The following is a 23,810-nucleotide window of genomic DNA, read 5'->3' as shown; positions in this document are numbered from 1 at the left end:
TTTACATATTTGGTAGAATTTCCCAGTTAAGCCATTTGGTCCTGGACTTTTGTTTGTAGGGAGGATATTAATTACAGATTCAATCTCCTTACTAGTAATTGGTCTGTTTAGATTTTCTATTTCTTCCATTTTTCAGGTTTGTAAGGTTATATGTTTTTAGGGAGTTATCCATTTCTTCTAGGTTGTCCAATTTGTTGGTGTATAATTGTTTCTGGAAATCTCTTATTATATTCTGTATTTCTGTAGTATCCGCTGTAATGTCTCCTCTTTCCTTTCTGATTTTATTTATCTGAGCCTTCTCTTTTTCTTGGTGAGCTAGCTTAAGATTTGCCAATTTTTTTTTTATCTTTTCAAAGAAGCAGCTCTTGGTTTCATTGATTTTTCTCTAGTCACCTTAGTCTCTGTTTCCTTTACTGCTCCTCTGATCTTTGTTATTTCCTTCCTTCTACTAACTTTGGACTTTGTTTATTCTTTTTCTAGTTCCTTGAAGTATAAAGTTAGGTGGTTTACTGTAGATTTGTCCTATTTCTTGGAAAGGCATTTATTTCTATGAACTTGCATCTTAGACCTGCTTCTGCTATGTCCTGTAAGTTTTGGTATGTTGTATTTGCATTTTTATTTGTCTCAAGGTATTTTTTATTTTTATTTTAAAATTTTTTGTCCTAAAAAAAAATAATAAATAAATAAATAAAATTTTTTGTCCTATTAGTTTTTCACTGGTTGTTTAATCTCCACATGTTTATGAATTTTCCAGTTTTCTTTTTGTAATTAATTTCTAGTTTCAGTCCATCATGGTCAGAAAACATTCTTGGTATGACTTCACCTTTTTAAATTTGTTAAGACCACTTTTGTGGCCTAATATAAGATCTCTCCTAGAGAATTTTTCCATTTGCACATGAGAAGAATGTGCTTATGCTGTTCTGTTTGGATGGAGTGCTCTGTATATGTTAAGCCCCTCTAGTCTACCATGTTATTTAAGGCCAGTATTTCCTTATTGATTTTTGATCTGGATGATCTGTCCATTGATTTAAGTGGGGTATCAAAGTTCCTTACTGTTAGTATATTGCCATCTACTTCATTCCTTTAGGTCTGTTAATATTTTCTTTATATATTTATATGCTCCTGTTTTGGGTGTATAAATATTTACAAGTGTTATATCCTTTAGTGGATTGACCTCTTTATCATTACATGATACCCTTCTTTGTCACTTATTACAGACTTTGTTTTATAATCTGTTTTGTCCAACGTGATATAAGTATAGCTTCTTCAGCTCTCGTTTGGTTTCCATTTGCATGGAATATCTTTTTCTATCCCTTCATTTTCATCTGTGTTTGTCCTTAAGTCTGAAGTGAGTCTCTTAGATGTCACAAATGGATGACTCGTGAATTTTTTTTTAATCCATTCAGCCACTCTATGTTTTCTACTCTAATTGGAACTTTTAGTTCATTTGCATTTAAAGTAATAATTGATCTATGTGCTTCTTGGCATTTTGTTATTTTTTTCTGGCTGTTTTTTAGTTCCTCTGTTTTTTTCTTCTTTTTAGGCTCTCTTCCTTTGTGGTTTGATGATTTTCTTTAGTGGGATACTTCGATTCCTTTCTCATTTATCTTTTGTGTACCTACTCTGGATTTTTGTTGGGTGGTTATCATGAGGCTTACATAGAACAAATTTATAACATTCTAGTTTAAGTTGATATAAGTTTGGATACTTTCTGAAGCTCTACACTTTTACTCTACCCCTGCTGTGTTTTATGTTTTTGTTGTGACATTTTACATCTTTTTATCATGTGTAACCCTTAACTAATTATTGCAGTTGGTCATTCTTACTACTTTTGTCTTTTAACCTTCATTTTAGCTTTATAAGTGATTAATTCACTATCTTATTGTTTTCCATTACCACTGAGAGTTATATTTTTCTATGTTACTAATTAGTTATCACTAATTAGCACCCTTTCTTTTCAGCTTGAAGAAGTCCCTTTAACATTTCTTGTAAGGCTGGCTTAGTAGTGATCAACTCCTTTAGCTCTTGCTTTTCTGGAAAACTCTTTATCTCTTCTTTAATTCTGAATGATAACTTTGCTAGGTAGTGTATTCTTTTTCTTCCTTAGAAACTTTTTTTCTTTCAGCATTTCAAATATATTATGCTACTTCTAGGCTACAGAATCTCTGCTTAAAAATCAAATACTTTTAAGGGGGTTCCCTTTATGTAGCAAGTGTTTTTTCTCTTGATGTTTTTAAGATTCCACCCCCCTTGTCTTTAACTTAGATCATTTTGCATTTTAATTATAATATGTCTTTGTATGGGATTGTTTGGATTCATCTTATGTGGAACTCTCTGGGATTCCTGGATTTGGATATCTCTTTCTTTCCACAGCTTAGGGAAGTTTTTAGCCATTATTTCTTCACAAAAGTTTTCTGCCTTTTTCTCTCTTTCTTCTCCTTTTGGGAATCCTAAAATGCAAATTTTGGTCATCTTGATATTGCCCCATAACCCCCTTTAACTGTCTTTACTCTTTTTTTGTTCCTGTTTCTTTTTGCTGCTCAGATCAGTTAAGTTCCTCCACCTGGTTTTCAGGTTCACTGATCCTTTCTTCTACTTCCTCTATTCTGCTTTTGAACTCTTCTACTGTGTGTGGTGTTTGTGTGTGTGTGTGTGTGTGTGTGTGTGTGTGTGTGTGTGTGTGTGTGGTTTTTTTGGTTGACTTTCTATACTCTCCAGCTCTGTGATTTCTGCTTAGAACTTTCCTGTATTTTCTGTCTTTTTTTTTTTTTTTGAAGTTCTGTATTTATCCATTGTTTTCCTGATTTCAGTGAGCATCTTAATGACCATTACTTTGAACTCTTTATCATTACTTTTTTTTTAAGATTTTATTTATTTATTTGACAGACAGAGATTACAAGTAGGCAGAGAGGCAGGCAGAGAGAGAGGAGGAAGCAGGCTCCCTGCCAAGCAGAGTGCCTGATGCGGGGCTCGATCCCAGGACCCCAAGATCATGACCTGAGCAGAAGGCAGAGGCTTAACCCACTGAGTCACCCAGGCACCCCAAACTCTTTATCATTACTTATCTCCACTTCATTAAGGTTTTTTTTTTGAAGTTTTTTCTTTTGTTTTTAATATATTGCTGTGTTTCTTCATTTTGCTTAATTCTCTGTACAATTTTCTGTACATTAAATGAAATAGTTACCTGTCCCAGTTTTGAAGGGCTGACCTTGTGTAGGAGATGAACCTTAACATTCATCCCTGCCCTGGTTGTTGGTTGTCTCTCAAACCTTTGTGATTGTCCAAGAAGCTTATTTCATTGTTATTGTTAATGTCTCCCAGTAATCGAGGGTATGCCAAGATCAGTCAGTATTCCAAAAAGAAGGATCTCATTCAGCACCCAGATTTAAACTGATTGGAAACCAGATCCCCAGGCAGCAGCTTTTAAAGAATGCAAATATATACAGTGCTGTGGGACCACAGGCATACGCCCTGCTGGTCCCTAGAGCTAGGCCATCTGAAGGTGTCCCCTGGGCAGCAGTAGCAAAAGTCAGGGCTCCAGATGCATGTATAAGCTTCTTTCAGGGAGATAGTGGTGACCTGCAGGGAAGCAGAGGGGAAGAGCAGAGATGGTGTCTCCTATCCTATGGTCCTTGAGAATAACTTCATAGCCTCTAGATGTATGCCAAATCTGAAGCCAGCCCCTAAAGCTGAATTTCCAGGACTGGCAAGTGGGTCTCTTTCACAGAAATCATGGGGGTATGTTTCAATTTGCTGCCTGCAATGCCCAGGGTGTGGTAGTTTGCCAAGAACTGTCTCTGCCTATTATAATTTCATGTCACCCAGAATTGCAGGTCCCCCTTGGCCTTTAGTACCACGCAATTACTGGGCATCCCCAGCATGACAGCCACAAAGACTGTTCACCAGAAGTGGGTATCTCTGGGAGATACTAGACCTTGAGCAAGCAGAAGGAGAGCAGATAGTATCCACTGGTTGGAGCAAGGCAGAGGGGGAGTGCACAGATGGCACTTGCCCATAAAGATGGAAGAAAAGGAAAAGGAAAAATAAGAAAGAAAGAAAAAAGAAAAAGGTAAAGGGAAATAAAAAGAAAATTTAAAAAGAAAAAAAATATGGTACCTGCCAGCTTTAGTTAGGCATAGGGAGAGTGTAGAAGATGGTGCCCACCAGCTGGAGCATAAAGATGACACCTGCTGGCTGGGAATGTGCGTGCGTGTGTGTGTGTGTGTGTGTATAAAATTATAAAATATATGTATATAATATACATACCTGTTAGCTTTAGCAAGGCAAACAGAGACCAGGAAGCTTTCATTCCCAGAGAGTATCCCAGTGGATCTCTACCCCTCAGACCAATGCTTTAAAATTTTAGGAAATGAGTCTCTTTCATATAAAGTCTGGGTGCTTTTCAAAGAGCTGCTTCTATACTGGGCTGTGGGGTCCGAGAGTCTGCATATGGGCCTTTCAAGAACCATTCCAGTTTGGCACAACCCTCTGGGTCTCATGGCTGATGACCCCAGTGGTCATCAAAACCATATGTTTAGGGACTCATCTCTCAGGTGCCAGCCAGTCTTACAAGTTGGGGTGTTTAATGTGGGCTACAAACTCATCACTCCTCAGGGAGAAACTCCAGGTTTTGAATTTCTTCCTAATTGTGGATCACATGTCAGGGTGGATTTTATGGTGAGATTGTGTCTCAGTCCTTCCTACCCACTTTGGTGTTTCCCTCTCGCTTGCCCAGTGTGAAGGTGTTGCTCCACCAGTTTTTAGGGTTTTTTAGAAGTGGTTCCATATATAGCTGTAGACTAGGTGTGTCTATGGAAGGAGAAGAGTTCAGGATCTTCCTACATTTCTGTCCTGCTGGGAGAGACAGCGCCTGGGTGGCTCAGTGGGTTAAAGCCTCTACCTTCGGCTCAGGTCATGATCTCAGGGTTGTGGGATTGAGCCCCACATTGAGCTCTCTGCTCAGTGGGGAGCCTGCTGCCTATTTGTGATCCCTCTCTCTGTCAAATAAATAAATTTTTAAAAATATGTAAGTGGTAAGTATATGGCTTATGACTGAGTATAGTCCATGGTATATATATACCACATCTTCTTTATCCATTCATCTGTCAATGGACATCTGGGCTCTTTCCATAGTTTGAGGTGCAGGTGCCCCTTCAGATCACTACATTTGAATTGTAGGATAGCTCTATTTTTAACTTTTTGAGGAACCTCCATACTGTTTTCCAGAGTGGCTGCACCAGCTTGCATTCCCACTAACAGCGTAGGAGGGTTCCCCTTTCTCCACATCCTCACCAATGTTAGTTGTTTCCTGTCTTGTTGATTTTAGCCATTCCGACTGATGTGAGGTGGTATCTCATTGTGGTTTTGATTTGTATTTCCCTGATGTCAAGTTACATCATGCTAGAATTTCTAATTAAGGTTTTTAAACTATTTTTCTAAGATAATTTATAAACACAAACTTTTAAGAATGGTAACTTTTTAACATTCAAATCCCTAATTTAAGCATGAAGAAACACTAACTGGAATCTTGCCAGGATTATTTAGTAAAGCTAGATTTATATAAATTTAATTTCCCCTACAATTGCATCTCCCTTTTTTTTTATAGTAATAGCATATTCTCTCATCAGCCTTTGACATTTAGAAAGTAAGAGCTATACATTGAAAGCTCTGTAAGAAAATAACTTTAATGAATTTTTTTTTCTCTCAGTCCCAGAGTGAACTTGAACTCTAAACGTGAGTGTTGTGCATAACAAAAGGCATGGCTGCAGCTGAAAGTGTTTCTGATAAAGTGCAGGCCTCGATTTCTACTTGCTCCTCTGTCAACACTCATAGGATAGCGGGCATGTAACTTTATGATGAGGCATTTTTCCTAAGAAGTATGTGAAAGCTAAAAAGTCAAATAAATCTGATAGTTTTAGAAACAGTGAAACCAGGTTAAATGCAAGGAACCTAGACTGAGTACAACTGCTCAGCACACATATTAAACGAACATTTGCAGATTGACATTGGTAAACACAGGAACCTCCCTCCTGGGTTTAAGAATGGGTTTCGTTTCCTTCTCTGTCTTTTAAAATGGCAAAGATTGGGAATGTCAGTGCAGGAAGCACTCTGGTTAAGCAGTCTGGTATTCCTTTCTGTCTGCACACTTTCTAAAGGATGTTTCACTAAACGGAGAATGGATTTGAGGAGTGGGTCCTCTTTGTGGGGAGGAGATGGGTTTCTTCACAGCTTTAGGGAAGACTGCTGGGACCCACAGCCTTGCAAAGCAATACTTTAACATACATTATCCTTTTTAATCCTCTTAATAAGGCTTTGAGGTATAGGTCATACTTCTACTTTAAGGCTGGCAGAACAGGTGAAGTAACTTGCCCACATAAGTGTCTGAACCAGGAGTCCAACTGAGCTCCTGATCCCAGAGCTTTATACCTGGATGTACGTACACTGACGAGGCACTCACAGTATTCAGAGGAAGCCAGAGGTGGAAGACAAGATGTTATTTATTTGATTGTCTCCCCACAACTTGGTGTTTGTGGTGTTTGGTTTAAGATGTTTATGCTGAGGAAATAAAATGCTAAGCGACATTGGAACCAAACAGTGTAAAACACTTCTTTAAAATTCTTTATAGAATTTTATATATAAAAAATTGACATTTGACATTGATGACCATTTCCACCCTGAAAAGATCATCTCCTTCAGTGTCCCATTGTTAGGACTATTGACCAGCTGAACGTCACCTGTGGTAGCTTGGTGAGCCGTCAGTGCCACACGGCAGAGTTGGATGACTAAGTCCCACACATTGTCAATGGAGAAAATAGCATTTGATCCTGTGTGGGCACCTCCTGAATGTCATACCACCTCTGATCTCAGTTCCGTTAGTCTTAATCACGGGGCGTTTTGAATCTGCCTCACACATGTGCTTGGTGGTCCAGCCAGAGATTGAGGCAAAATTCATACACAATATCTGGGGCTCCCATATGCATTTTTTTTTCTCCTTTCTGGGATTACACACACACATGCGCATGCTCATGCATGCACACACATGCACACACACACACTTTCCAGCTGCTGTGGTTACCTCCATCTCCATTCTGCAGATTTTCAAGCCAGCGAGAGTGCAAACTTGCCGAGGTTGTAGTGACCCTACCACCCTGGAGCCTATCCTCAGACTAAAAGCTGTAAGAAGGGGAAACTTCCCCTGTGCTGTGCCATTCCCTGTTGCAAGTATCAGACTTTTACCTCCAGTACCCACCTTCTTCCAGCCACTTTTTGGTGCCTTTAAGTAGGCTATTGTATTCTTAAATTTCATTTCGAGTTTAATTTCTTATCTGTGTGTATGTGCTGGGGGTTGGAGGATGGCGTGAACAGGCCCAAAAGAACTTTAGAGAGCTGTCTTTTTATGTATCAAATCCTGTGCAAATCCATCAACTTTCAAGTTAAAATTAGATACAGATGACATCAAAACTGTTTAGCACTATGACCTCACAAAATCATGATTCACTGTCGACCTTTCTTCTGCCTATTTTGTTCATGCTGTCCCTTTCCATCTAAATCTCTCCTCAATTCAGTTACTACTTGAGAATGATTTACTGAGTATTTACAAGGTGCAAGACACCATGTCAGGTGCTCTGTTAAAATTTTATTCATTCAGAATCCAGATCAAATGCATGTTCCTCCAGGTTCTTTCCCTCCCTCTTAATAGGTAGATGCGCTTTACCATTCTTCTGAATCTTGGGTACTTTGCCCTTCCCTTGCTTCTCTCCCCACCATCACCAGACCTATTTCCCCTGTTAAGGTTCATGATGGCAAGAACAAGTCTCACTCATGTTTGCACACATCTATGCTACCTTAAACATGCTTTTTAAAGTCCAGAACCAAAAAGATACCTTTAAAAAAGTCTTTGCAGTCAAAAGAAGGATGAGGGGTGGAAATGTAGAACATTAGCTTCCTGTCTTTGTTTTCAGCAATAGAGAGGGACATAAAGTAATAAAGCATTAATTTATTTCTAGAGAACATCCTAATAAAAGATAACTCTTGGTGTTTTTCATTCCTCTTCCTTTTCCTCTTCTTTTTCCCCTTCTCTTTCTCCATCCTCTTTTTCCTGCCTCTTTCCTTCTGTTTCTCACCATTTAATTGTGGTATGATTTAATCTTCAACTTCTTTGTATGCCTCGTCTCATTTTAAAATAAGATATGTTAGTATGAAACACCTTTTGCCTTAAGTTGTTATAGTAAAGAGAGGCTTTTCTTTGCCTTTGAAAATTCAGTGACAAAACTCAAGTAAACAGACAAGTGATGTTCCAAAGATGGGATAGAGAATAATCCAAATATTTGATTTTTCCTTAATTTATAAAATATTACCATGTAATTTTTTAGATTAAATTGTCAGTAACAAAGGATATCTATAAGCATTTTTCTCATTGAACCATAGAAATGAACAACATCTTATAAGTTGGAAACTGTCAAAATAAGACTAAGTGAGTTAAAATAGTTTTCCTAATAATCTCACTTCTTCCTTAGACTCAGGTCAGAAGACATTTAAAAGGAGAAGGTCTATCATAAACTGGGCCTTCTGGCGTGGGTCCAGCACTCACCTGGATAACTTACCAGTGTCACCAACATCGCCTGTGCCAGGGCAGCTCTTCGGGGTCTCTCTGCCAAGTATTTGTGAAAATGACAATCTGCCCAAACCTGTCCTGGTGAGTCTCGTTAGGGCATGTGACACTAATGGGAATGGAGAACCCTGGGAGGGAAATCTCTTCTTAAATGGGAAAACTATAGACACAGCTTTGGCTTTGGCTGAGAATTTTATTGTTACTTCTAAGGAAAAAAAATCTGATTAAGCTATTGTAGAATCCTAAGAGAGACATAAAGGGGAGAGATCATGGAGGCTGCTGGTTTCAGGAAGGAGCCATGTAAACCTGCTCGGATAAATCAGAGTTTGGCTCTGTAGGCAGAGTCCACTCTGGAGTCCCGTTATCCCCCATGTTTCTCTCATGGCCTTTCCAGAACCCTGTGTTGTTCTGTAAGCCTCCTTTAATCATTCTAGCAGCAGAAACCACTCATTCTTATAATTTTTTAAAATCTGACATGTCTTAGATGTATTACAGGTGCCTACACATGTACATCCTCTGGCATTCAGTTCCCTTTTATAAATAGAGTGGTTCAGATGAAACCACTGAGTCTGTACTATGTCCTTGATATATGGAATGATCACTGTTCAGCGGCATTCATTGAGTGCCCCACATCCCACAAGCACTGTGATGGATGTACGGGACGTGCGGGACTTGACCTACATCGTGCTGTGACATGGGCTGCCCACTGGCCTCACCATCGTCGTGCTCACCCTCCACAGTACACTGAGCACTTATCACTACCATCAGCCCTACTTTACAAATTTTAAAAGTCTCAAGTTTACTAGAGGTCACAGAGTAAATATATGCAATAACCAGGTTTCAGATCACATGGGTTGCTCCCCAACACCCATTCTCCTTCCTACACCACAAGCAAAGGACATTTCTTTGCTAGAAAGAAAACTAAATGAAAGACTGATCACAATGCAGCGGAGAAAACTTCCTGGAAGAGGTGATTTTTTTTAGCCTGATTTTCAAAGATCGAAGTAAATGCAGGAAGTAGAATGTGTTATGGAGTCACATAAAAAGAAAGACAAGCAAATGGAGAATGAGTCTGGCAAGAATATTTCCATATTTGGAGGAAAGAGTCCATATTTGATGGAAAGAGTCCACATTAGAGAATAATAGGAAAAGAGGAGTAAGGGAAGGAGGGAGGCAAGTTTATAGGGACCTTAAAACAGTCAGAGAAATATGATTTTAAACACAAAAGATAGTCTCATTAAAGTAAAATGTTCTAGATGCTGAATATAGCAAGAATAAGTAGGGGAAGAGATTTAGAGATACCAAAACACAAACTGACTTCAGTCCAAGTAACAGCCCCTCCTCCAGTGCTTTTCCCCTGGGACACCCTAGCCACTGGTGGCCAGAGAGGGCAAGTGTGTCTTCCCCTGCTTGTATCTGTGAAGTGCCATTTTGGTTTTTTCCTTTGCTTCCTTATAGGATATGCTTTTCTTTCTTAATCAAAAAGGACCCCTCACAAAAGGGATCTTCAGACAATCGGCCAATGTGAAATCCTGCAGAGAGCTAAAAGAAAAACTGAATTCTGGAGTTGAAGTACACCTAGACTGTGAATCTGTTTTTGTGATAGCATCTGTCTTGAAGGTAGGAAAGGTTCTCCCTTCATCTACCCCACAGTGTAGCTCTGGGAGGAGACAATTGGTTTCTCTCATTACAACATTTTTACCAGCTGCAAAGAACCATAATGGATTTAGAATCTAAAAAGTGTTAAAAAAAAAAATCAAAAATCACTTCACAAAATCAACATAGGTCTTTAAAAGTCCTTGCCAACGATATGGCAAGTCAGAAATGCTTTTTGAATTTTTTCGTCCCACACCACTCTCATCTTCATTCTGCCACCTCATACCAAAAAAAAAAAAAAAAAAAAAAAAATTAAATTAAATTACAAATAGTCAAAGCACGCACCGCATATTTACCAAAATAAACATCCTTCCTAATAAAGGCAAATTTTCAAAATAAACTTGTATTAAACTTTGAAACAGAGTTTACCATAATAAACATTTGCCTAACAACTAAAACAAAAAATTGCTCACAGAGATCACTGAAAATTCCATTCACTTATACAATCATCATGCCTTCCCCTGTCCCCTGGTGCCTTTCTAAAGTAAAAGCAGAGTAGGAATGACTCCAGCATCTGGGTCTTTTATAAAACCCTTACCGCATTTGGCACTTTTTTATGGTTTTTACTTACCCTTTGCCCCTTGGTTACTTAACTCACACCCATAGTTGAGTTAGAACTCCTCTACAATGTTTTCCTCCCCACATTCTTGCAGATGCCTCACATGTTTTAAAAATCTAGAGTCAGTACCACCCCAGCTATAGCTTCTGCAGACCGGTCTCGGGCTCCCATCTCCCAGCCCAGCTGGAAAGCACCAGGGCAAGGGGTGGAGGAAAACGTGGTGGAGATGACCCTTCCGTGTCCCTCCTCCTGTTCAGCCGCTTACAGAATCTTCCTTCATGACTTAATGGATAATCAGATGTTTCCTGGCAAATGAGCCACTTCTGCTCTTAACCCCTGCTGTAGACTTTTGCAATAGTGTATCAGTCAAAAACAATCAGAGAGCTGGATCTAGGCTCATTTTATCTGTTTTGCAAAGGATTTGTGACTACTCTTCTGTCCTGAAATACAAGAAAGATATGTACAGTGTGCTTAGCCAAATGTATGTCTAGTATATATATGCATAATGAATTTTCCCTTTTTTCTTTATATAATTAGGCTTTTTCCTATCTCTTAATTTAAGAAGTTAAAAGCCTACATTTTAGAAAATTTTCCTTACTATGCTATTCTTCATAGCACCACATTTAAAATTTTATACTAAATTTTTGAGATTATTATCGAGAAACATGGTTCTAGAGGAGTCAAATTATATTTCAAATTGCAGAAATATCACTGGTCCAAAAATATCAAAAGAGAAATGATTGAAAAATCTGGTTAAATGGGTTTCAAATAATTGAAGTTTTGTAATCATGTAACTGTGTGTTACTCTCATTTCTTCCCAGTGGTTGCAGGAAAGAAGATACTTTTTGCCAAAAGTTTTTGAGCTTCTGGTTTGTTTTGTTTCTTGTGTTTAAGACTATCTGGAAGTGGTACTTAAGTTTTCCTTTAATTTTTTTACTTATGCTGGTTTTGCTTAAATACAAGCCTAACTCTTCAAACTGTTATGGGAAGAAAATTGCTTGAGACACTGTAACTTTGATCCATTAGACTTTTAAGGAAAAGTTCATTTTTGATCCTACAGGAATCTCATCTCAAATTAATTTGGGAGTTCTGCTGATGACCTGGGCTCTGCTCTTGGAGGGGAAGAGGCTTTCAGTTGAGTGCTGTGAGCTGGTGATTGTAATTCAGAACCAGAGCTCACATCCTTTCTCAGCTGTGATGGTGGTTGTATTTCGTAACTTGTTATTCCAGCTGTGGAGAGTTCATTGAGATGTTACGAGTTATTATCTTTCAAGTGTAGGTTTAAGATTTAATGATGTTTTTCTTCAAGACAGATCATAAGTATGTTTCCCACTGAGATTTAAAAAGAGAACTATTGTCATTGTCCCACTTCGAAATAACAAATTTTGCCTCTTCTAAATCTGACTTTTAAAGTAGGTGCAGCAACTAAAATTAGTTCGGAATTATGAAAATGTAATAGCGCTACCCAAAAGTAGATGACTTTTGTGATGACACATCTCAATTACAAGTATCCAGGTACATTTCTACAGAAGAAATAATAGAACAGAGAGAGACTTTGAAGCAATCTCTTCCTACTTGTTAACTGCTCTAAAAAAAATTTATGGTAACAGGTGACATGACTACAAAGAGGTGTTTTAAGTTATCTTAAAAATCTCAGTTACGGTTCGTTGGCCTTACCTTGTTCCTCATCAGTGTGTGGCCATGGAAAAAATAGCACCAGTTCAGTAATGACCTCTGCCAACTTTGTCTGGGACTGTGTGTGGCATTCAGGTGTACAGAGAAGAAGGTGGGTTCTGTCCCTGCCCTGGGGGAGCTCATACTGGAGAAGATGCACAACTAGTCAGCAGAGCCTAACAGATGCCACAGCTTCCCGAGTAGTGATAGAGACAGAACACAAGACTAACGGGTTGTGTGTTGCCATCTGTAAGGCACATAGGTAAAGTTGTTGACTGGGTTCTCCAGCAAGAGTTAAAACTGAGCAACTGCAGACTTTCACCTGCCTCCATGTTGTAAGCAAGAACTTGCAAGACCATGAGTACAATGCTTAGACCTGAGATTGAGTTTTTTCCTGCCTAATCGTCACTGAGGTAGAGATTAGCCTTTGCAAGCCTGGCCTTGTTAGCACCAAGCCTAAGCAACAGAGAGAGTTGGCCTAGATCACAAATGAATATAGGACCAGGACCAAATTTAATTTGTTTTTATGCTTTTTATAAACAAAAATCAAATACCCTTGATCATATCCTATTTGTGATATGGTCTGGTTTCCCCACACCCAGCCCCACCAGCAGTCTCAGCAGGGGATAATGTACCGGGCATACTGTTAAGTGTGTGTCAGGCATGTGGGTGCTGTCCCAGACCCCCAGAGCCCAGACATACATAGCCTTGAATGCTTCCTCCCCCGCCCCCATTATATGAGGGGAATGCCGGGAGAAACTCTGAGTTTCACCTCTGGATGGAGTTTTCACCAATGCCACTGGAATATAAAGTTCCAAAATGACAGGGACTTTGTTTTACTCACTTCTCTGTCCCCAGCCCCTCAACCATCCCTGGCATATTAGAGCAATTATGTGTAGAATGACCAAATGAGTGACTATTACATTAGGAACCTCACAAATGTCTTAGTGTGTTTCTTTGAATGGGTGATTGGAGAGCAGAAAAAAAGGACTTGGGTTGGTTTGCTAGACCCTGTCATGTTATACTAGTTGGTTAAAACCTACACAAACAAAATTCTAGCCCAAAGAGGTTGTCGTTATCTTTCCCATTGTACCCCAGACTCCAGTTTCCCTCTGGTTTTTGTTAGAAAAAAATCAAAGCCTGTGTTTCTATGTGCGCACAACAGTGGAAAGTTGGCACAGAGCTCCATGTATTCCAAAAAAAGGAGGACTTAACTTTTCAACAAAATGTTTGCTTTTTTATTTCCCCAGTCCATACATAGCATGAGAATAATGACTTAAAATATTTATTTTCCTTCTGTAAAAGGATTTTCTACGAAATATTCCAGGAAGTATTTTTTCATCAGATCTCTATGACCACTGGGTCTGTGTCATGGATCAAGGAAATGATGAAGAGAAAATAAATACAATTCAAAGGTAATTATTCTAATTTAGTCATGTCTCAAAAATACTTAAAAAAAAAAAACTTTTATAAGCTTGTAGACTCAAGTAATGATGACTCTCACAAAGCCATATCCATGAAGACCAGTTTAAAAATAGATTTATGAAAAATTAAGAAAAAATAAAAAATAAAAATAGATTTATGCTAGCTACTATCATTGTTATTATTGTTTTTCCCTAATCTTATTAACGTGGAATACTTGAGCATTGTACACCTCCTTTATATCTGAATCTGATAGGAGCTGAAACTCATTAAACTAATAACTAGACTCAATCTACAATTTATGATCTTAATTTTGGTAAATACTTAACTAAACCTACAGCTCTTTGTCTATCTCATTCAGCAACTAAATTCAAACAGAGAAAATTCCCTCCCCTTCAGGAACTGACTGTCTTAGTAGAGTAGATAGATAAACCAAGGATTATAGGTATAGCAGATCAGTGCTACGAAAGAGATATGGAGGAGGTACTGCAGAGAGACAGTTTAACTATTGAAAAGTGTCAAGGAAAAAGCCTGTCCTATCACAAAGAATGCATTGTCTATTCTTGTGCAAATGGAGATTGCTGGCAGAACTCACCACCCAAATTCACTGTTTCCTGCATTGTACGAGAACTGGAAAGAAGTGTCCATTAACAAAAGGCAGTACTCCCAGTTCTGTAAAAACCCAAGAATCCTAGTATCATTTATCTGCATAGACTTGTTTAGTACAAATTTTTTCTTGAGCAACTTTCAAATATGAATTATTATCTATACACTAGATAGAACATATTACAACCGTTGAAGACACCAGAAATCAAAGCCAAGTCACACATACTATCTGTGCTTCCATTATGATTAGGTAGAAGCCAGCTTCTCTGCGTTGTTGCTCATTGTCTAAAACTGTGTATCCTACAAACTGTTAAAGGATGATTTTTTTAAAAAAAAAAAGTAAAATTAAGACTCATTCAAATATAAAATGAACAATACAAAATTTTTATTTAAATCTCTAATTAATGAGAGAACCAGTTGGATGTTACCACCAGTTCGAAGGAGACTTCAAACTACTACAACATCCATAGTTGCTTCAGAAATGCTGAAATGATTTTACACATAGACACAAAACTGGCTTTTTTTACTGGAGCATGAAGGGGAGCAGTAAATCATATGTCTCTCCACCAGACAGAATTTTCAAATCTATGGACAAGTGTTAAATGTAGTGCTATCAGTAGTCTGCAATTTACAGAGATGTAGAATAGCTCAAAGATAATAGGGCCCCTAGGGAATCAGATAACCCAGAAGAATATGCTAGACAGCACCTTACTTTCCATTAAACACACTCAGTAATCTCTTAATTTGTTTCAATATCTCTTATAATTTGTCCTTATGAAACAGTGTCAGTCCATCACACTGAAGAAGTGCCTTTGTGCTGTTTATGCAGCAAGAGTCACATTACCTTATTTTCCCTCCCAGGTTGCAGACTTTTGTTGAAAAGAAACAACCATGATCATCAACGTATATGTCTTTTTTCTGGATAGTAGCTCATATAATTTTCAATGAATAATAATTTTAAAATCCCCTATCAATTACAAAATAGGAACAGTAGGAAATGTACTGTTGTAAGCTTGACTTATATATGAGAGTGATACCAGCAAGAAAAAGAAGTTTGGGACAAAATTGACCCCAAGGTGATAGAGCAGAACATAAGCTCTCAGAATGGACCTAAAAGTCTTAATAGTTGAGGTTTGGGTTCTCACCAAGAGATAGAATTCCTGTATTGCTACTGAGAAATAAAGAACCACTAAAATTTAATTATTGTTTAATTTCATCAAAAAGCTTTTTAGGGGAGGCTTGGTTGAGAATATTCTGAAACATTACAGGATTGACCTAAGTTAAAACACATTGCATTAATTTCAGGTATATATTTCAGGCAGTCAGCAGTTTTTTACAAGCCATTTTTCTGCATTATTTTTCATCTTCATTGGGTTGTGAAGACAGTGTACAAAATAAATAAGTAAATCCCCCATCCATGTTTCCATTCTTTCTGTAAGGCATGTACCATAGTAACTGAAATTCTTGCATATCTGAACTGTGTTCTTTCTTTGCATGGTTTCCCATGAAAAGCAAGCGTTGCTTATCTACACAAGTTTTTTATGAAATGTCTTTCTTAAAGAGTGCATTTTTCTGTCTTTAGGCTATTAGACCAACTTCCAAGAGCCAACGTTGTTCTCCTAAGGTATCTTTTTGGGATATTATACAACATTGAGCAGCATTCCTCGTCCAATCAGATGACTGCATTTAATTTGGCCGTGTGCATTGCTCCAAGCATTCTTTGGCCTCCTACTTCCTCCAGCCCAGAACTAGAAAATGAATTTACAAAAAAGGTAATGAAGTTTTTCATTTTTATGCCCTGGGGGACTGAGTCCCCATTTTGAACCTTAATTTCAGGGTATTAATTCTGAAAGACATTTTCTGGAATAACTTAAATATACCTCCTTAGAAATTCGAGTGTATTGAGTTTATCCTACCCTGGTAGATTATAGAAAGGTACTTTCTTGAGCAAAACAGTGATAGCAGTTCTGGGTTACTTCTCTTCTCCCTTCAAGGAGGCAAAACACTATGGCTGACTTAAACCTTAGAGTTACACGAAAGAAAATGATATGATTTAAATAAAAAAGAAGGACTTTGGACTTAGACAAGCCAAGGATCATTCTTCAGCTCCAAACTTGCCAGATGTACAATCTTGGATAAAATTAGTTCTGTTGATCCAGTTTCCTCATCTAAAAAATGGAGCTGGTGGGATGCCTGGGTGGCTCAGTGAGTTAAAGCCTATGCCTTCGGCTCAGGTCATGATCCCAGGGTCATGGGATTGAGCCCCACATCGGGCTCTCTGCTCAGCAGGGAGCCTGCTTCCTCCTCTCTCTCTACCTGCTTCTCTGCCTACTTGTGATCTCTGTCTGTCAAATAAATAAATAAAGTCTTTTAAAAAAAATGGAGGTGGTGTTGATACCTACTTCAGGCAGTGGTTACTTGAAATCACACCCTTCTAGAGCCTGCTAGCTAATATGGGGCTTAGGGATATTAGTTCTCACACCTCCCAACACTCTGCCTGTTCCTTCGCCTCAGCTGCTGGGGCAAGGAAACCAAGGACACATCCCAATACATCTCAGTGGAGGCACGGAGCTTTCTCGTAAAATCTTACCTCCAACCCCACCTTTTCCAGGGAGTCTAAGGGAAGGAACTGCATAGGTAAAGACTAATGAGGCAAAATGCAAGTTTTCTCTCTAGCTCTATTCCCTACTTCACAGGGGAACCCACAGAGGATGCCCACTTCCCACACTTATGACAACTGCCTTTTACATGTGAAATATATGTCATAAGTCTTTATCTAATGATACCTCATGAATTTTAATAAGCAAGTTTATTTCTTTACCCCAAATGCCCTAGAGAGAATTCTTTAAGTTAGCCTAATTTTATTTTATGTTTTTAAATTTTATGTATTTAAAAGAGAACAGGGAGAGGGACAGAGGGAGAGAGAGAATCTTAAGCAGACTTCATGCTGAGTGAAGAGTACAGTGTGGGGCTCAGCCTCACAGCCCTGAGTTCATGACCGGTGCCAAAATCAAGAGTCGGGTGCTTATTAACCAACTGCACCACCCAGGGGCCCCAAGTTACCCTAATTTTAAAGATGTAGCATTAGTATAAAAATGTTAACATTTAGCTAAGGCCACAGGGAACTTTAGTGTACCAAATAAAATTGATTTCTACACCCAAACTACTCTTGCAAGTATCATGGTTTTTTTAGGAGGAACTGTTTTGTGTATTTTTAAAGCATACATGAATTTTTCTTAAGATTCTTTTTCACTTTTAGTAAGATCAGGATTTATATATGAAATGTGCTTTAGAGACTATATGAAAAGTAGCACTTTCTTTCTGTCCTTTTTCATGCAGGTTTCTCTGCTTATACAATTTCTGATTGAAAATTGCTGTAGGATATTTGGAGAAGAAATCACTTCCCTCTTGGGACAGGTTTCAGTGAGATGTGATACTAGAGAGAATGCCTCAGGTATTGTGAATAATAATTGGATTGGTTTTTGTGAGAAACAGGCATGTGTGAGTGAAGATGCTGGGACAGTGTCCTGGGGCCTGCCGCAGCTCAGTGAAGGAAGCCTCTGACCTCAGTCATGGGCCTAGGGTTTCTGCTCCTCCTTGCATGACCTGCTAATAGGTCAGGTTATGTTAACAGTGTGGTGGGGTTAAGAAATATGTAAGATGAGGTCCAGAACTTCCAGAAGCATCTTATGTTATGTTTTTAAACTTCTTTTAAAAATATCTTTACAGAGATCCCTAACATGTGTAGTAGAACTGCTGTGGCTGAAATTAGAGTAAGATGTCCTAAAGAGGTAGGGGCAGGCCTGGGCTTCTCCCCACTCTCCTTCCTCTGAGTGGCCCTCAAGATACTTCATGCTGTGGAACAGTGTAGAAACCACTAGTACTATGGGGCCAGGGGGGACTTTGAAACCAATCAGCCTTCCAGAATACAGATTCCTGGGCCACCAATTACTAGTGATCTTTGACCAATTCTTTTTTTTTTTTTTTTTAATTCAATTAGCTCATCATTAGTTTTTGGTGTAGTTTTCAGTGATTCGTTATTTGTGGTTTCATATAACCATTCTATGCCCCTGAACATCATTATCTTAATTAATAAATGTGGGTAACATAATGTCTCACTTTTATGATTGTTGTAGAGATTAAAGTAGCAAACATTGAAGAGCTTGGGTTCATAAATGGTTCCTCTGAGATCAAACTGCTCACCCGCAGTCATGAACCTGCATATACCTGGCATTCATTCCTTTATATTTTGGACCATTTCTTGATATTAACATGTCCTCATTGCTTTGAAGAGACCTTAATTAAGAAAGCCTTTTTCTTCAAGAACTGAGATAAATTCGATATACTCAACATTTTTTTTTTTTTAAATTCTGGGGAGACTGAAAGATCCTTTCTAAGAGTAGGAATCTGAACAATCTTTATGAAAAGAAAATTAAACTAAGTCTAGAGATTTTTTTTTTAAGGCAGCATGTATTTTTGGTAAGTAAAAATGTTAATTGTGGTTTCATTTTTTGACAGATATCTCTTGCTTCCAACTGAATGACTCCTCCTATGACAGCTTGGAAAATGAGCTAAATGAGGACGTCGATGCTCCCTGTAGTGACTTGGTAAAGAAACTTGGTCAGGGTAGCAGAAGCATGGACTCCGTATTAACCCTCAGTGACTATGACCTCGACCAGCCTGAGGTGGAAGGCCTTTTAACCCTAAGCGACTTTGACTTGGACCGTTCTAAAGATGAAGACATTCAAATGGAACGGCCTCTTGAATCCAAGCCAGCAAATGTGGCAGTAGTGTATGCAAAGGTCCCGCTGCGTGACCATGCCAGGGCTGCATCTGGCCTGAGCACACCCAGCTACCTGTCCACAGCTGCAGCAGATGTTCCAAAAAGCCTGAGGCGACACCGGCGCTGCTCAGAGCCTAGCATCGATTATCTAGATTCTAAGCTTTCCTATCTCAGGGAATTTTATCAGAAAAAGCTACGCAAGTCCAGCTGTGATGCAATTCTCTCACAAAAAGATGAGGATTATCTGAAGCAGAATCAACCCCTCCAGGAAGAGGGTAAGACATATTTTAAACATGGTTTAGTCGAAGGCACTGAGAGCAAGAAAAATGCCACTAATAAAAATGTTAAGAAGAAAAGCTTATCTGGGAATGAAGGAAATCATGTGAAACTTGTTTCTAAATCCAAGCCAGTGGCCATTTCTGTGGCATCTTGTAGTCACATGTCCTCACAGGATCATACTGGGAACCAGCCCTTTGGTGCAGATACATCAGGATACTCCCCACCACACACAGCAGATGCCCTCAAGACTTCGAGGAGGCACCGGCGCTGCTCAGAGCCCAACATGGATGACCAGCACTGCAAACTGACCTATCTCAGGGGAATGTATTCAAAGAAACAACATAAAACTAGCTATGAAGCTGGTCTCTTGCATGGAGAGGAAGATTATCTCCAGCGGCACAAGTCATTGCAAATGGAGGGACAAAAGCTCATTAATCAGAGTTTGGTCATGGGGATTGAAGTGGGCAAGAGTAGTGGCACAAACCAAAACACAGAGAAGGGTTTACCCCCGAGATTAAACATCTGCCCAAGGACTAGCTATTCCAGCCTGTCCTCTCCAGGCACTTCCCCATCTGGCTCATCAGTGAGCTCCCAAGACAGCGCTTTTTCTCAGATTTCTGAACACTCTGTGTTTACCCCCACTGAAACTTCCTCTCCAATAGATTGCACTTTTCAAGCTCAAAGAAAACAAGACGAGCTTTCTTCTGATTTTAGCAATTCCAGCCTCATTTCTGCAACTCCTGGTCCCTCATCAGGGCAGGCCAGCAGCCACCTGGCTTATACGAAAAAGGATACTGTAGAATGGCATTCACAGATACACTCTGTAACTCTTCATCCAAGCACATGGTTGAGAAATGGTGTGGCCAGTTTGAAAAACTGGTCCCTCAAAAAGAAGGCAAGAGCATCCAGACCAGAAGAAAAGAAAGTAAGTTCTCTAAAAGGACCCACAGAGCCACCTCCACATGCTGCTGGTATTTCAGAAGCCAACCCACTACAAGAGAGACAGAAAGACATGCCCCAAAGGGCACCTGAAGAACTTGGAACTGTGCAAACAGCCCAGTGGTACAGTTCTTACTCCAGCCAGGACTCAGGGAGACACTGTAGCTCTCCATTCAGCCTAGTGGAGGACGGACTCAAGCTTTGTGTGAAGTCCCACCAGGACGGAGAGAATAGTGAGCAGTGCTCCCCTGGTACTTTGCGTTGTAAGAGATCCTTACCCGGCTCTTTGTCTGTGGATGATCTGTCTAGCCCAGACTCAGGGCCTACAGTGGTTTGTGATACTGGGGACCAACAATTAGCCAAAGACATTTAACCACAGTAAGAATGTGATGTGTACAAGAAGAGAGACAAGTCTAAGAATCTGATGTCTACAAGAACAGAAACTGGGCTAATAATATAAAGACAAGATTATTATGACCCCTTTGTATAAATACATGGGATGGGTAGCATAAGGATAATCACTGCTAATACTTAGGACAACAAAGTAATTTTCTTTACTGAGACCATTTGGCAGAAAACTTAGACTAAAAAATTTCATCATCTGTTTGGGAGGCTTTTCCTTATTAAAGCAAGGGATTTGTCCTCTCCCATGTTTTTGGAGATGACTAGCAGAGAGCCAGAGAAAACATCTTCTGTAGAGAAAACATGCTTTATATGAGATTAGTACACTGAAAAGGCCAGGATATCCTAAGTGAAGAATAAGGATTGTGGAGAGGCGGGGTGGGTGTAGAGAAACAGCCACATTCCATAGAATGTTTTTAATAACTACGCAAGAAAAATGCCACTAATCAAAGTATCTTTTAAAAAGAGAAAGCATGTCCAGTAATGAAGGAAATCATGTAAAACATTCCTCTGAATCCAAGCCAGTAGGTATTTCTGTGATGTTCTGTAGTCATGTGCCTTCACAGGAAGATTCCAGGAATCAGCCCATCGATGCAGCTACAGTGGCGTAGACTAGAATAATTCAAGAGCCATGAGTATCATAGTTTATTCGTTGGTTGTATTCATTGATTGATTTTTCCATTGGTGTTCCACTACTATACAAAGGCTCCAGGAAGTAGATCTGTGAGGAGAGAGAAGAAAATGTTGCTTATTTCAGTATCCTTTTCAGAGGTGCCTGTGCTAAGAGCATTCTCCAGAAATGCAACTTTTGCTATTAGAAGGTGACCTCCTGACAGCATTGACTCTCCTGGTGTAGAGGAAAAGATTGCAACACCAGTCCTCTCTCTATCTCTATTACACGAAGTTGTTGCCAACATGTGACCAAAGTATGGCTCGTCTTTGTTGAAAAAAAAATGTTTTTCTACAGCACTGTCTCTTAGATTACCCAGCCAGAAAAAAATTACTGATAAATCATCGCTTTTCTAATTGTCATTGGCAGTTGAAAGAGTAATTTTAAAGTTGGCAGGTTATAAAAGAGTCACAGAATGAAACGCCCACCAATCAGCAGTCAGGCCTTCTCAGACCATCGTTGGCTTTGGATTTTCTCACCTCTGGAAGTTTTACGTATTTTTGTCCCAGATGATTCATGGTTTATATCCCATTAGTTTGTCTGCTATCCATGAATTTTTCTCCCCTCCCTTGCCTTAAAGGTTATACCACTACATCCCCTGAGTTATCTCCATGGATGATTAGGCCTCACCAGCCAGTGAGAAGGAATAGAATCAGGAAAGGATGTGCATCTTCCTTCATTTTAACTACTTACTTGGAAGAAGTTGCTTAGAAACCATTTGGCCTCTTTAGTTCACCATCCTTTCTCCCACTAATTTATACCAAATTATTTTTCTTAGCCACCAGGAAACTTTCGTGTCAAATGTTCTTTCCCTGTTGTCCTAAAGGTTGAATTTCTGAGTTATAGAAAAAATAATAATAATAATGTTTTCTGTAAAGTAGAAGTCCTTTCAGTATTAGCTACAGGTGCTACCTACCTCTAAGGAACATGGCCGTGTTGGCCCTACGCATTGTAATTAACTCTCAGAACTCTGTGTTCCAAGAGCTCAGCTCCTTCATGACACTGGCCATCTCAGTCACAGATGTGAAGTCAGTTTTACCTTATAAACAGCCACTCTATGCTTAGATTCCTGAGTGCCCATATGCATCTTTTGTGATTTAATATATAAAGGTAACAGGAAGTTCCTCCCCTTACCCTTCGGGCATACTACTGTCAGTACTGCAAGATGTGAATAAAGTTCTTACGGCTTGGAGTGTCGTTCTGGAAGAAGTTGTTTCTCCACTTAACAAAATAATAGTTCTCTCCTTTTTTCTTTCATCTGGGTGGGTAGAAAATTATTCACCCAGTTTGAAGCATAGAAGAAAATAGATGCTGAGGTTTTCCATAACCATTCTTCTTCTCTGTGTTCCCCTAGATGCTCCTGTAATACTTAATGTGAATAGTTTGTTAATATTGCTGTAATGTATTATATTGTATGATTGGAAGAAAGACGACATGTCATTTTATTATACTCTGTCAATCTATAATATATTAGACTGATGCTTTATCTAAAATGCTTTGAGTTTGTATAATATATCTTGACAAATTTTACTACCATATGTAATGTAATAAATGTGTATTTTTGTACTTGCAGAAACTGCTGCTAACTTTTAAAGTTGTTTGGTTTTCAAAGCACTGAAAATGGATATGTATGAAGTCCATGCTGTCTATTAAATAAAAAAAATCTGTAGAATTAATGATCCCATCAGAGCAATATTGCCCTTTTGTAGAATTGTTTTAGTTAATAAACCCAGTCTTTGCTTAACATTGAAAATTTTATAAAATGTATTTAATATTGAATTGGAACTTTGAACTTTTAGTCGTAGATCATGGTGATTCTCTCTAGAAAAAGAGGGCTTTTTTTTCTTCTGTATTTTCCTAATCTTATCATTTACCAAACAAGTCATGCTTTAGACACATAGTCTTCATTTTATTAGACATTATGATTTCGTTTTGCTCCTAGAATCAGATATAGTCTATATTCTCATATCAGGAGAACCATTAACTCTGTTTGATTGATTATATGATTTTCTTATCTAAATTTGAGTCAGAGTACCAGAGTACCCAGTTGATCCCAGACACATCCAGCCATTCCAAGATATCTGGATTCAGATACCCCAACACATCAATACTTGTAAGGTCGTCTAAACTCACTAAATGTTACTGATTTTTCATGGCTGCTGCTTATTTGCCTTTTCAAAATCCACTGAGGTTTCACTCTGTGTAAGTT

At 38.8% G+C, this 23,810-nt stretch overlaps 1 protein-coding gene across 4 annotated transcripts in view; it reads left to right on the top strand.

Moving 5' to 3' along the window:
• Positions 1 to 23,282, top strand: part of ARHGAP20 (Rho GTPase activating protein 20) — a 134,699-nt gene extending 111,417 nt beyond the window's left edge. For all 4 annotated transcript variants that reach the window (XM_004749769.3, XM_004749768.3, XM_013054811.1 and 1 more), the window contains 6 exons: positions 8,517 to 8,695; positions 10,070 to 10,231; positions 13,806 to 13,915; positions 16,111 to 16,300; positions 17,868 to 17,982; positions 19,047 to 23,282. In XM_004749769.3, the coding sequence (XP_004749826.1) occupies positions 8,517 to 8,695; positions 10,070 to 10,231; positions 13,806 to 13,915; positions 16,111 to 16,300; positions 17,868 to 17,982; positions 19,047 to 20,902 (2,612 nt within the window). In that variant the 3' untranslated portion in view covers positions 20,903 to 23,282. The remainder of the gene's footprint in view (positions 1 to 8,516; positions 8,696 to 10,069; positions 10,232 to 13,805; positions 13,916 to 16,110; positions 16,301 to 17,867; positions 17,983 to 19,046) is intronic.
• The last annotated feature ends 528 nt before the right edge of the window (positions 23,283 to 23,810 follow it).

The sequence above is a fragment of the Mustela putorius genome, unplaced genomic scaffold (genome assembly GCF_011764305.1).
Source record: "Mustela putorius furo isolate JIRA1106 unplaced genomic scaffold, ASM1176430v1.1 tig00000198_pilon_pilon_pilon, whole genome shotgun sequence".
Lineage (NCBI taxonomy): Eukaryota > Metazoa > Chordata > Mammalia > Carnivora > Mustelidae > Mustela > Mustela putorius.
This window is presented reverse-complemented; position numbering and strand designations above follow the sequence as displayed.